This window comes from Propithecus coquereli, unplaced genomic scaffold (genome assembly GCF_000956105.1).
Source record: "Propithecus coquereli isolate 6110/MARCELLA unplaced genomic scaffold, Pcoq_1.0 Scaffold738, whole genome shotgun sequence".
NCBI lineage: Eukaryota > Metazoa > Chordata > Mammalia > Primates > Indriidae > Propithecus > Propithecus coquereli.
Genome location: NW_012153485.1, coordinates 172,861 through 186,449, shown reverse-complemented (window position 1 = coordinate 186,449; position 13,589 = coordinate 172,861). Strand labels below are relative to the sequence as shown.

The following is a 13,589-nucleotide window of genomic DNA, read 5'->3' as shown; positions in this document are numbered from 1 at the left end:
CACCATCACCATCACCATCCACCATCCGCCATCACCATCCACCATCACCATCACCATCCACCATCACCATCACCATCCACCATCACCATCCACCATCACCATCTGCTATCCAGTATCACCATTCTGGGGAATAGGAGCTGCACGTATTTTGGGACTGTTGTTTGGTCTACCCAACTGATCATTCTTAGAAACTTCTGTGATTTAAACAAATAACCAGAGTGTGTTCAGGAAGTACATGGGCATGGATCTCACAGGGACTCAGATAATCACATCTGACTGTGCTTTAAGATGGATTTGTGACAGGAGCTTCTGCAGCAAAAGCCCCAGCCCAGAAATGAGACTGTAGAGGAACGTGTTTTACGTTGCTGTGTGGAGGTGGATTAACTGGCCCACTCTCAGGGTCTCGCTGGAGCTGGACCTCTGTAGAGGTCTCACGTGACGGTAGCACTCCCCTGCTCAGAGCCCGCACGGGCTCCTCTCTGCCCTCGGGAGGACGTCCAAATGCTCTGCTTAGTGTCAGAGTTCTTCGTGATGGGCTCTGAGAAAGGGGCCCCTCTTCCTCTCCTCTGCCCTGAGCATGGGCTCTGATGCTAATGGCAGTTTTCCCTCTAGCCTCCGGGCCGGGCGCCTCCTCCTCCACTCCCGCGAGCCACGTCTGCTCCATGGCTCTGGTCTGCTGGCGGAGGTGGCCTCCCCTCTCCGCTGGCCTGAGCGGGCTGCCACTCAGCGTGCGTGTCTCCGAGTGCTTACCCTGAAGCAGTTGTGTGTCGGGGGCCCGGGAGGGGGCCTGTGCATGTCTCCTGGCTGCGTCCCAGCACCCGGCAGGCGCTCGAAGGGAGAGGGGAGGGTGGGACCTGGACCGCGCGGCTGGGTGTCAGTACATTGCCACAGTTGACAGGGCAACTAGACACGAAGATGCTGTTGTCTCAGTGATCGGCTCAGGCTGCGCACCAGAATGAAGAGGCATTTGATTAATTCTTGGAGGCGTGTGAGAATTTTGAGTGGTAACCCTAAGGAAAAAGAAATTTAAAAAAATTTTTGCACGTTTTAGTCATAGAACAGAATCAAATTAGTTCTGAGGTTGTTTTCTCTCAAAATAATCCCATGAGGTGCTTGTTAGTCATTCTGTTGAAGGTACCTGCTATTTTTAAAGATGACCAACCCGGTGGTGATTTAGGGTTCTTGGTAGCTTTGTAATGAAGGGGGCGGCACGGGGTTGGGCTCAGCTGTTCTTGCCAGCGTTTTTAAAGCCGTAAAAACAAGTGGCTGCCTGCTCTCCAGTAGTGATTTAAAGTCATGACTAGTAATTATGTTGTTACCAGGAATAAAAGCACAAATTCTAAGAAACAACTGTCATAGAAATGGGTGGTGTTGCCGGCTGGCTTCTGGGCGGTGCTGTTCTTGCGGTTTCCTGGTTTCTAATCTCGGAGCGCCCACGCCCCGAGGAAGTCCCACCTGCCTGCAGGTTTCCTTTGATGCCACCAAACCTGTGCCCTGGACCGCAGGTTCCAGTCCAGGACCGAGGGCGATGCAGGCGTGTTCGCGGGGGACAGGCGCGTGCTGGGGGTTGGGGACAGATGGGCGCAGCCCCCGCGCCAGCAGCAGCGGGGAGCCTTCAGCCTGGTGGGAGGGGCAGTGCCCAGGGCAGGTGAAGGGTGGGGCGCTAACAGCCCTGACCCCACCCCACCCCCGTCTGCCACCAACATCTCCAGCGGCTGAATCGGGCCAACCCTGGGTCCGGAACCACAGGCCCGCCCCCAGGACGGAGCCGGCGGAGAAGGCCGAAGGGCGTGTCCCGCACCAGCGGGCAGTGGCTGCGCCTCATAACGTGGCCTCGCGTGTGGTCGGCGGCCACCGGCGTCACGGGCAGAGCCTCGCAGCCGGCAGGGGCCATCGATGAGGTGAAGATTCCCAACCGTGTGGCCTCGACATGGGGAACACGTCACAGTCCCAGCGTTTTCCGTGTTTCCTTTGTGCTAAAAGGCTGCCAGACAAACGCACACGGTTCCTTCCCTGTGGCCAGGAAGGCAGCAGCCCGGGGCGCAGACCGAAGCCACGTGAACTGCGTTCAGTCCGTCTGGTAGGAGGAGCTCGAGCCAAGGGCTCCCGTGCGAGCGTTGCTCCGGCCAGGGCTCCGGGTGGGGGCTGGTGGGGCCTGGGCAGGCTCCTCCCGCCCTCCCCACCGCCCTCCGCGCCCTGGTGGCGCCACACCCTCCGCGCGTCCCTCCGCCGGGGCCTGGAGGCTTCCTGGGGTTTCCTCCCGGGTGGGTGCGGCGAGGCCTTCGTGCCTCTGTGGTAGATCGGTTGTCGAAATGCAGTTTGCGTGTGGCGACGTCCACCGTCGTCAGCGGCAGAGTGCGCCGAGTCCCAGCCGGCATGTACAGCCGTGCAAACAGTGGCACAGTTAAGACTGTTTCTGTCGCTCCAGACGTCCTTCGGGTTCCCGGAGTGGGTTTCCCGCCCTGCCCCAGCTGCAGCGCCTGTTTCCAGGCCACACGAGGCAGCCCACGCGGGGGTCCGTCGCCCCGCGGCGTGACGCGCGGCACCTGCCGGGGACGGCTGCTCCCCACTGCTGCCCCGGTTCCTTCCACCTGCCGCCGCGCCGCAGTGCAGTCACCCGCTAGGTGGCTGTCTGGGCTGTTTCTCATTGTTAGCAGTTATGAATAAAGCGGCTTAAAACATCCGTACATGGGCCTTTGTGTTGACAAACGTCTGTTTCTTACTCCCGGATAGACGCCCGGCGACTGCTGGGTCACCGCGTTAGAAACTACCGAATGGCGTTCCCAGGTGACGGCGCCGTTTTGAGTTCTTTTGAGCAGTGTGCCCTCATCAGCAGTTGGCGTTGCCGGCTTTTATTTTTAATTAAACTTTGCCATTCTCATAGGTGTGCGCTGTCTTGTGTTTTTATTGCGTGTCCGTGACGTTGAGCATCTTTTCACACGCTTGTTCGTCGTTGTCTTTTCTTGGGTAAATGGTTCCAGTCTTTTGCCCTTTTAATTGGGTTGTTTTCTTCTTACTGAGGTTTAAAAGTTCTCTCTCTATATACTCTGGATACAAGCCCATCAGGTGGGTGTTTTGCAAATATTTTCTTCCAGTTTATGGCTTTTCATTTTCTTGCCATTGTTTTTTGAAGAGCAGAAGTTTTTAATTTTGATGAAGTCTAGTTTGTTAGATTATTTACTTTTCTGATTTGTGCTTTTGGTGTCCTAAGAAATTTTTTCTAGCCCAAGGTTGTGACATTTTTCTCCTAAAAAGCTTATGGTTTTAGCTGCCATATTAGGAGGTATGATCTATTTCAAGTTAATTTTTGCTTCATGGCAAGTCTTAAGTCAGTAGTGTGAGATTGAAAACTTTGTTCTTATCCAAACTCGTGTTGCTATTCTAAGTCCTTTGAATTGCTGTATTTTTTTTTTTTTTTGAGACAGGGTGATGTCATCATAGCTCACTGCAGCCTCCAACTCCTGGGCTCATGCAATCCTCCTGCCTCAGCCTCCTGAGTAGCTGGGACTACAGGCGCCACCAAACCCGGCTAATTTTTCTATTTTCGGTAGAGACGGGATCTCACTTGTGCTCAAGGCTGGTCTGGAACTCCTGACCTTGACCGATCCACATGCGTCGGCCTCCCAGAGTGCTGGGATTACAGGCGTGAGCCACCGCACCCGTCCTGCTGTGTATGTTTTTGAGTCAGCTTTTCAATTTCCAAAGCATTCTCACAGGAATTTTGATCGAGATTACGTTGATCTATAGATAATTTGGGGGAGAATTAGTATCTTCACAAAATCGAGTCTCTGATCTGTGGCGTCGTGCGTCTTTCCATGTGCTTAGGTCGTCTTTAATTTCTTCCGTCAGTGTTTTGTGATGTGTTTTCAGCCTACATATCTCGCACATTTGAAAGAATTTATTCCTCTATTTTTTATGTTTTTAATGGAACGGGCAAAGTAGCCCAGAGTTCGGTGCCCTGCGAGATGGGCCTGTGAGTGCTCTCCTGGGACGAGGCAAGTGTTCTGCTGGATGCGGAAGGGTTACCTGCACGTTTCGATACCGTGACTCTGTACGCGGTAGACGCACACTACGCAAACATATTTGTGTATTGTTGACGTTCCAGCCACAAAGTATTAAGCCTGTGTAAGGAGCACGAAACTGTTCAGAGTGGACGTCCCCACACTTTGGGCCACACCTGGGGTTCTGTTTTCCTCCTGCTGGGTGGGGCGGGGGTCTCCCGGCAGCCCGTCGATCTCCCTCCCAGAGACACGGATCCCACGGCCAGGCCCACTCTGTGTCTCGTTCCAGCCGTATCTTCACGGCCCGTCCTGCTATGAATAGCTCAAGCGCTCGTATGAGCTGTGCTGACCGCTGCCCTTGAACACATGTGTGCACACGTGCAGGCACACACACGCACACGCGTGTTCTAAGCTATGGCTCATATAGGTACACGCACAGGTTTCCATTAAATCCTCGTAAAAACTCTGTAAGGTGAGTTCTGCTCCTGTCTGCGTTCTGAAGGAAGGAAGCTCTGGCGCAGAGGGGCCGTGACCACGCCCTGCGCTCGGGACTTGCCCCTCCCCGTCCCTCTGCTCAACTCCTGCAGCTAACGCGATGATAGTCTGACATTCGAGGGTGAAACGCTGATTCCTGAGGTGTGGGGATGGCGTGTGGCGTGGCACCTTCCTGGGAGGGGGACTGTTTGGAATTAAACTGCTTGGAGTAAGCTGCAGGATGGCGCGGCCGTGGGGCCGGGGCAGAGCATTCGTTCCCTGGTGTGACGCTTTTCCCGCCTCGTGCGTTGCAGGGAAGGTGGCCATCCGGAAGGAGGACCTGCAGAAGTACCACAACAGGGACACCTGGTTCCAGCTGCAGCACGTGGACGCCGACTCGGAAGTGCAGGTGAGACCTTGGTGGGGCCCCGGGAACGCGAGGTCTTGGGAAGGGGACGGGCTGCGTTTGCGGTCGGAAACGGAGGTACAGGCTTTGGGGCGTAACAGAGAATGATGATCGCGGACTGTGTGTTCGTGCTCAGAGACTTAAACATGGGCTCGTTAGTTTTGTTCTGTTGGTTTCTGCCGCACTCTGTCCTGCACGGTGGGGGCAGCTTCCCAGACACACGAGGTGGGGGGCGGGGCGGCGCGAGCTGCAGGCACTGAGGGTCCAGGTGGGCAGGCGGAGCTCTGGAGCCGGCCAGGTACCCTGAGATGGGGACCTCTCGGGGCTTTGCCTGGGACGTCGGCGGAAGTGGCTCTGGGGGTCGGCAGGGCGGGGGTCTGTGCCTGCGTGTCCAGGGCAGCCTGGGGTCAGAGGTCCAGACCCTCATCCTCTGCGCTATTAAAAGGCGAAGCGTGGGGCATTGGGTCACGCACACAGGGTCATCCGCAGTGCGGGCAGAGCCCAGCGGACAGGAGGTGGGGCCTCGGCAGAAGTGAAGTGGCTGCACCAGGATGGGCCTGGGTGGCCCTCGGGGACGTCCCCACATGGGCACAGTTGGCGGACTCTGCCCCAGGGGGACGGAGTGCCAGCGGGCGCCCCACGCGCTGGGAATCGGCAGGTGCCGTGATTGCCGACCGAGCCCATGGCTGTCCTCGGGGCGAGGGAGCAGGTTCTCGCCGTGTATGGCCGCGGACACGGCCCTGCTCCAAGGGTCACGGACATTCCTGTCCAGAAGGACGAGGCTTCAAGAGGCCCGGCCGCTCCGTTTTCTCCCCGTGGTGCGTTCCTGGATTTAGGTCAATCTCATCAGCAGGTGTAGCTTTTCCTGTTTGTTGCTTTTTATTTTTTTTACTTAACTCACTTGATCGTGAAATGGTCATAGAGTCCCAGGAAGTCACAAAAGTCGTGCACGGAGAAGAACGATGGCGGATTCCTGCGCTCTGCTGTTTGTGTGTCAGGACCGCAGGGCAGGAAGGGCTGGGGCCCTTCTCCCGTCTTCTCCGTGGCACCGTCCCACGTAACTGGCACGAGATCTCGGCAGGACGCCCATGTTTGTACGATGCCCAGACTTTAGTCAGACTCCACCAGTTCACACGTACACGCACACATGTGTGTGTCCTATGAGATTTATTTTCCAATTTTTTTTGTTGTAGTAAAAGACACGTATCCTAAAATTTGCCCTTTTAACCATTTTAAGTGTCCGCTTCAGTGGCCCGGGATCGGATACAGCCACCACCGCCAGCCGTCTCCGGAACTCCGCTCCTCTTGCAAAACTGGAACTCTGTCCCCGTTAAACACCACCCCGCCCAGCCCCTGGCAGCCCCGTCCCACCCTCGGTCTGTGGTCTCAGCTCCCTGGGGACCTCCCGCGGTGGAGCCGCGACCGGCGTGTTTCACTCAGCGCGGTGCACGGCTCACCCGTGTGGCGGCACATTCCAGAACTCCCCTCCTTTCAAGCCTGAGCAGTGTTCCAGCGCTTAGATCGGTGGATATCTGGGTCGCCTCTGCTTTGGCTGTTGTGATATCCTGTGCAGCTTTAGCACACGTGTGGGTTGCGTGACCAGTACCACATCAAGGTTCAGAACTGCTTCCTCACCACGGCGTGTAAATATGAACACGCGTGTTGATCTCTCGGCTGGCGGCGTATTCCGTGATTAATGCCGGAAGGCAGCTCGTGTGCCGTGGACGCGCCTTCACCCTCCAGGCCTGGCTCGTCCTGTCCCCTGGGGGCTGTGAGTTAGGACAGCCCAGCGCAGGCTGTGTCTAAGGGAGGAGGGGGAGTTGGCGCCCACCACGTGCGCCTGGCCCCAGGCGGGCTGCGCGGTGCCTTGCTCAGGAACCTCTCGGAAGTTGCCCGCTGCAGAGTGGCCGGGGTGGGGCGGGGCGGCTCCGGCAGACTCAGACTGGCCTTGGGAGCTGCAGCTACTACGCTGCCGCTGCAGCCTTTGTTGCAGATCTCACGACAGCTTTTAGAAGGCCGAGCGTGGCGGTGCGGCTCCCTCACTTCACCTGCTCCTTCTGCGTAACGCGCAGGAAAGCTCACGCGTCAGGATAGAAAGTGTCTCAGGACCCGGCCAGCGCGAGGGCCCAGCGAGTCACAGGCTGGGGAAAGGGCGACTGGATCAGTGTCTCGCTTCCTCCCGTAATCGGCGTTTGCGAAGGTCTTTGGTAAATCAGCTCCTTGCAGTCACTCTGACCCCCGACCCGAGGGAGGGGAGCAGTGCCGGGCTCGCGGCAGATCCCGTCTCCCTGCGTGGACGCAGCCATGTTCTGAGTCGTGGCGGGTGCTGGTGGCTGAGCTCTGTTTTCACAAACTGGGTATTAACGTGACCACGTGCTCAGGAGAGGGCAAACCCGGGCACACGCCAGCCCTGAGAGACCACGCGTGTCCACGTCGTGGCTGTGGCTGCACCTGGAGGGCCAGCCCGTTCACGGAGCGTCTGGGAGTTCAGACAGCCCTGCTCAGAGGGTCTCCCGCGCCCACGCAGTGGCCACGCAGCTGCTGTCCAGACCTGGCTTCTAAATCTCTCTGAGGGTTTCTAGAGAGGCGGGCGAGCTCGGGCCTTACCCGCGTTCCCGCCCGTTACCTCTGCAGCCTCTGGGGCTCTTTCCTCTCCGCCGCACGGAGCCGAGTCGGCGGCGCCAGGCCCAGCCCCTCCCGGGCAGCTCGGCCGGTCTCGCCAAGGTTATCGACGTCGTTGATCTTTTCAAAGAGTCTGATTTTGGTTTCGATTTTTTTCTATTGATTTCCTGTTTTTAATGTCACTGATTTCTGTTCCCCTTTTTGTTTCTTTTCTTCCACTGACTTTGGCTTTAATTTGCCCTTTTTCCCGGTTTCCTGCGGTGGAAGTTGGATTCTCCACTTTGGATCCTTCCTCTGTTCCGACACGTGTGCTCCAGGCTCCAAACCTCCCTCCGCGCTGCGCTGTCTCCTCGCACTTTGACGAGTCGCACTTTCACTGTGGTCTCAAAATACTCAAAAATCCCCCTGAGCTCTCTGACCCGTGTGCTGTTTAGAGGCCTGTTGCTCACTCTCTGCACGTCTGGGGTTTCCAGCTGCCTGGTGCTGGTTTCTGCCGGCGCCGGGCCGGGGTGGGGCCTCTCTGAGTGTGGACTGGCTGTAAAATCCGCGTTTAGCCGAGGGCCGCGCTGAGGGACCTAGAAGGCCACACGCGGCCTTAAGACCGCAGGTTCCCACCCGCAGGGTCTGCAGAAGTCACTTAGACCCCGCGGACTGGGATGCTGTCAGTCCCCAGCGGCTTTTTGTAAGTTCTTAGTGTCATCGTTCACCTTAAATAGCGACGGAAAAGCCACCAATTGGCTTTTCTCTGTCCTCGTTTTTTCCTCGTGAACACAGGGCTCTTGCCCACACCTCGCCAGGCACGCTGGTGACGTGGACAATCACGCTGGACCCTGGTGGCGGCTTCCTCCAGGGCGGCGTGGAACGTGTGCCTGAGCACTCTCTGCCCCGTGGGGCGAGCGTGCTCTGAAAAGCAGCTTCCTGCCCGCCCAAGACAGGGCCGGCTGTCTGTTTGGGAGGTGGAGTCACCTGCCCTGCAGGGGCAGCGCCAAGCCGCCCCGCGGGACCGAGGCCGTGTCTGCCCCGAACTCCTCATCGTCAGCTTGGTTCAGAGTCACTTTCTGGTGGAGAAAGGCCCTTCGGGGACATGTGGTTTTCGTCTTGTCTGTTCGTCTCCTCTTGTCCCTCTCCCCGACTACCAGGAGTGGCGCTTATGATCCCGGCCGGCGCGCGGGGCGCAGAGCCCTAGAGGGAGAGCCGGTTGCGCCCCCCCGTCCCGGATCGGAGCCGAGCAAGCCAGGTGTTCCCATCGCGCCTCTCGGCTCGCCGCGGCCGTGCGCAGCCACCGGTGCGTGTCCCGGCCTGACACTCTGTCCTTGTGTCCTGCAGGGCCAGGTCCACCTGGAGCTGAGGCTGAGCGAGGTCATCACGGACACGGGCGTCGTCTGCCACAAGCTGGCCACGCGGTAAGGCCTTTCCCGCTGCCGGCCGATCTGCCCTGGTGACACATCTGACTCCCGGGAAGCACGGCAGGTTGTTTTTAAGCGAACGTCAGAATTTCCAGACTTGGTGATTCCCCGAGATGACGTTATTTTTAGAAGTTCCAGAACATTCTTTTTAATATGTTCAGCAAAGCAGATGTTACCCATAGTGGTGCTGTTGGGGCTTTTACAAACAGGCACAGCTGCTCCGTGCCGCGCTCAGGCGGTGGCTGGTGAGGCCTCCTGGCCTTAGACACGAGGGGGCAGGTCGGGTGGCTTGAACCCTGGCCTCCCGCTGAGCCCAGAGCGCCTAGCCTGACGCCTGGGGGCACGTGTGCGCGGGTGCGGCTGTGCGCGGGCGCGGTGTGCAGGAGGCGTGGGGTGCACATGCTCTGGGATCGGCCTGAGCACTTCACAGGGGGGCTCTCCACCCTGGGGCGGCAGCCCCCCGAGATAATCCGCAGGAAGCAGGGACCCCGAGGAGACGCACAGATGCGCACAGACCATTTTGCACACATGTTGAGGGCCGGCCCCGCCATGGCCTTTGGTGCCTGCACCGGCTGAGGCCTGCCCTCAAGGCCACGTTCCTAAATATCCCGGGCGGGGCTACGATTCCCCGCCTTGCGCAGCCGCGCTGTGGCTGGCGTCTTTCCTGCTGGTCTCTGCAGAAATGTCAGCCCCTCCTCTGCCCGACGAGAAGAGCTGGAAGGCTCGGGAGGTGCTGGCGTGGCTGGGGCGTGGCTCCGTGGCTCCTGCCCTCTCGCCCGTCCCTGCTGTTTCCTGTCCCGTGGCCCTGGCTGTGCTCATAGCCCCCAAGTCCTCCCTCCCCTCAGGCGTGTGGGGGCCCAGCCGCCCCACTGGTGGCGTAAAGCGCAGAAACCGGCTCCCCCACAGTTGCAGAGGCAGGAGCCCAAAACCCTGCTGGGCCCTGACTCAGCTGCAGCCCCCAGACCTGCTCCTGGGGGTCCCTGGGGCGCAGTTCTCCGTCCAGGCCTTTCCTCCGTGCTACCCCGGGGCCGTCCGCCCTCATGTGTACGAAGTCTCTTCCCTGAGCTTTCCCGGTCGTCATCTGTCCCTACTCAGAGCCACCCTTCCCTGCCTCTGGTGACACCGGGTCGCTGGGCTCTCCCAGCCCATCCATTCTCTTTCCACCATCCCAGGGCGGTGTCTGTCTTTTTGGGAGACGGTTTGGGTGTGTACATGACCCTGACAGCGTCAAGGCACAGACAACCAAAATAAAGTTAGATTTATGACTCAGTGGTGTCGTGGCTCCTACGCGGAGCCACCCAGTAGGTGGCTTGTCTGTGTCCTGCCGGGGCAGTGGGGCGATGACTTCTCCCCACAGCTCGCGGGTGCCGAGCAGGCGTGGCACAGGCGGGAAGCAGGGGCGGCTCCAGGGAGGTTTAATGGATTTAGGGCTGGTCCGGCCCAGGGGCTGCAGCTCCCTGGGGTTCAGAGGGGAAGGGACAGTGCTGAGCTGGGAGAGCCGGCAAGGGAGGTGCTGCCGGGGGAGCTTGGGTGGGTCAGACGCACCCTGTGTTGCAGATAGGCCAGGAGCTGGGGTGCAGACGCCAGGGCGCCTCCTGGGCACAGCCTGTGCCATGACGTCGAGGCTAAGACTCAGGAGGGTGTGCCGCTGCCTGGGGCAGTGAGGACAGAGGCAGAAGCCCTCAGAGGTGGCCGGGTCTGGGCCCCTGTCCTCAGCGGCAGGGACATTCCCGGGCTGCTCCGGTCCTTCATTAAGAGCAGGAGATGGGGCTGCTCTGCTCCTGCCAGGCAGGTCCATCCAGGCTCCGCGAGAGTGTCTTGGAAGCCCAGGGCCTTCCTCTCCTAACTCATTGCTCAGACTAGACCCGGGTTCACGGGCGGCCTCACTGGGGCTTCCTCCTTGAGGGCCAGCACAGCCTCCAGCGAAAACCAGCCTTTTCGCACTGCCCATCCCCAACCATCACCCTGTGTCTGTCCATCAACCCATCTACCCACCATCCATCCATCCACCATCATCCATCCATCCACCATCCATCCATCCTTCCACCATCCATCCATCCTTCTACTCATCCATCCATCTTTCCACTGTCCATCCATCCATCCACCATCCATCCATCCACCATCCATCCATCCATCCACCATCCATCCATCCACCATCCATCCATCCATCCTTCCACCATCCATCCATCTTTCCACTGTCCATCCATCCATCCACCATCCACCCATCTATCCATCATCCACCCACCATCCACCCCTTCTGCACATAGCACAGCTTTGGAGACAGTCGGAGTTGGACTTGAACCCTGGCCATGTGCCCTTGGGAAAGTAAATTCATCTTTGAGTCTCGGTTTCCTCGCTGATAAAATGGAGACAGTAATTTGCAGTACTTTCTGATCCTTTAATGTTTTATTTATCAGGCGCTTCTGGGTCTGGGACGTCACTGTAAGTGCACGCTGGGCTCATTCAGTCAAGCCCGTGGGGAAGGTGTCTGCAGGGCTATTACTCCACGAGGCTGTTACGCTGTGACCATTTTTAAAGGCTATGTTAAACATCAAAACCTATAAATGTTAAAATAAATACGTGTTGTGCTTTTTGCACTTCAAATTCCAGATCACTTGGCCGCGCTGGTCCCTTGGTGTGTTTCCACGTTCAGGGTGTGAGACGCTCCTCTGAGGGCGGAGCGGTGTCTCCCTCCTCCTGTTGGCAGACTGCGTCCCGTGTGGGGCTGCTCCCGCACAGCGCGGGGGCACCCGTGTTCAGGTGTGGGGCTCTGGCGCGGCTCCGAGGGGCGGCGCAGCCTCGGCAGGGAGGGGTGGGGCCACCAGGCTTCCCCCCTGCCTGTGCGTTTTGTGCCGAATGGCCGAGATGTGGATCTCTCCTTCTGCTCCGAGATACTTTCCTGTAACTGCAGTCGGGGCCCGGGCGGTGCGGGGGGCGCGTGAGCGGAGGGAGGAGGACGACCAGAGACCAGGTGAATAATCTGAGAGAAAAACAGAAATATCCCAGAAAGCAGAGGAAGAGAGAAAGGTCGAAAAATACCGGGTGAAGCTAATAGGAATAAGGGGTCCATCTGGGAGGCCCCACCACATCCAGCAGGACCTGGAAGAAAACACGGTACAAAACGGAGAGAGGAGGAAGTTCCAGGAACGCTCCCAGCATGGGAGCGGCACGGCCCACACGTGCTGCAGACGGGGGACGAACCCCTGCGTGGAAATTTTCCGTAAGACGCTCAGAGAGGGGCCCGAGGGCCTCTAGGAGGGCGGCGGCTCCGGGCGCACCTGCCGGGACGCGGGGAGACTTGGAAGCTCGGACGTGGGGAGGACAATTCTCCGTCTTTCGCCAACCTGCCGCGGACTCTGCCTGTGACCCGATGGGAGGACAGACACTGGGGTCCCCTCGCCCCACACACGAGTGACCAACGGAACATGCTGCATGTCCCTCGGACGTGGGCTCTGGGAGCAGCCGTGTCCCTCAGAGGGAAGCGAACGAGCCGAGCCCCCACCATGCAGCCCCCCCCCCGGGATGCAGGTTCCCGCCGCAGTGGGAGAGGCTCCCGCAGAGCCCGGCCGAGGGGTCGGGGAGTCTGAGGGCATCGTGGGTGATTGCGAGGAGCCGGCCCACCCAGAGCGGCACCAGCCTGCGCACGCGCACGGCACGCGCCACCAGGCGCTGTGCGGAGCTTCAGAGCAGCGGTTGGACGCGACCCCGGGCCCATGGAATTCGCGACGTTCAGCCGCCACTCAAAACGCAACAGGCCAGGAAGCAGGACGGTGTGACCTAAACCCCGAGAAAAGGCTCTCGGTAGGAGCAGCCCCGGGAACGGCACAGCGGTGGGATCAGCAGGCGGGACGTCACCGGAGCTGTGGGACGATTCCAGAATTTAAAGCAAACCTGAGCTGTCGCAGCCGCCCCCGCCCGCGGGTGGGAATCCACGAATGAGTAAAGTCCGCGACAGGGTGGGGCCGTCTGACCCGCTGGGGCCGGGAGGGTGGCGGTTCCTGCTGGCTGTGAGCCCTTGACTTGTCCAGGCCTCAGTTTCCCTGTCTGTGAAATGGGACTGAGTCGTTCCTGCTTCTGCAACGCTGCAGGAGAGGCAGGGAGGCGCCCAGAGCGCCAGAGCAGCGCCGTCCGTGGGAAGCCAGGGCCTCGCGGCGTTGCTGTAGGGTTAAGGCGCCGTGCTGGGACCTGCAGGTGGGGCCCCCCCAGCTGGGCTGCCCACCCTGGACGCCGCACCCGCTCACACATTTCCCCGCCCCGTGTGTGCCTGTCACTGCCTGGTGGACGGGGCTCCAGGAAGCCCGTCCTTGCCGGAGCCAGGACAGAGGCTGGTCCAGGCCGGACTGCGGCCCGCATCCCCCAACCTCGGCCCTCACCTGTGACCTGCGCCCCCCCGCCGACCTCAGCCCTCACCTGTGACCTCGGTCTCCCCAATCCCTGCCCTTGGCCCGTAGCCCCCGACCTCTACCCTCACCTGTGGCCCGTGTCCCCTGACCTCTGCCCTCGCCTGTGACCTGTGCCCCCTGACCTCAGCCCTCACCTGTGACCTGTGTCCCCTGACCTCTGCCCTCGCCTGTGACCTGGGTCCCCCCAACCTCTGCCCTTGGCCCGTGGCCCCCGACCTCTACCCTCGCCTGTGACCTGGGTCTCCCCAACCTCTGCCCTTGGCCCGTGGCCCCCGAC

General features: G+C 59.7%; 1 protein-coding gene across 1 annotated transcript in view; it reads left to right on the top strand.

The window, feature by feature from the left end:
* Positions 1-13,589, top strand: part of RASA3 (RAS p21 protein activator 3) — an 84,642-nt gene that overhangs the window by 40,223 nt on the left and 30,830 nt on the right. Inside the window, exons 3-4 of the mRNA XM_012661833.1 lie at positions 4,790-4,884; positions 8,830-8,906. Of these exons, the coding sequence (XP_012517287.1) occupies positions 4,790-4,884; positions 8,830-8,906 (172 nt within the window). The remainder of the gene's footprint in view (positions 1-4,789; positions 4,885-8,829; positions 8,907-13,589) is intronic.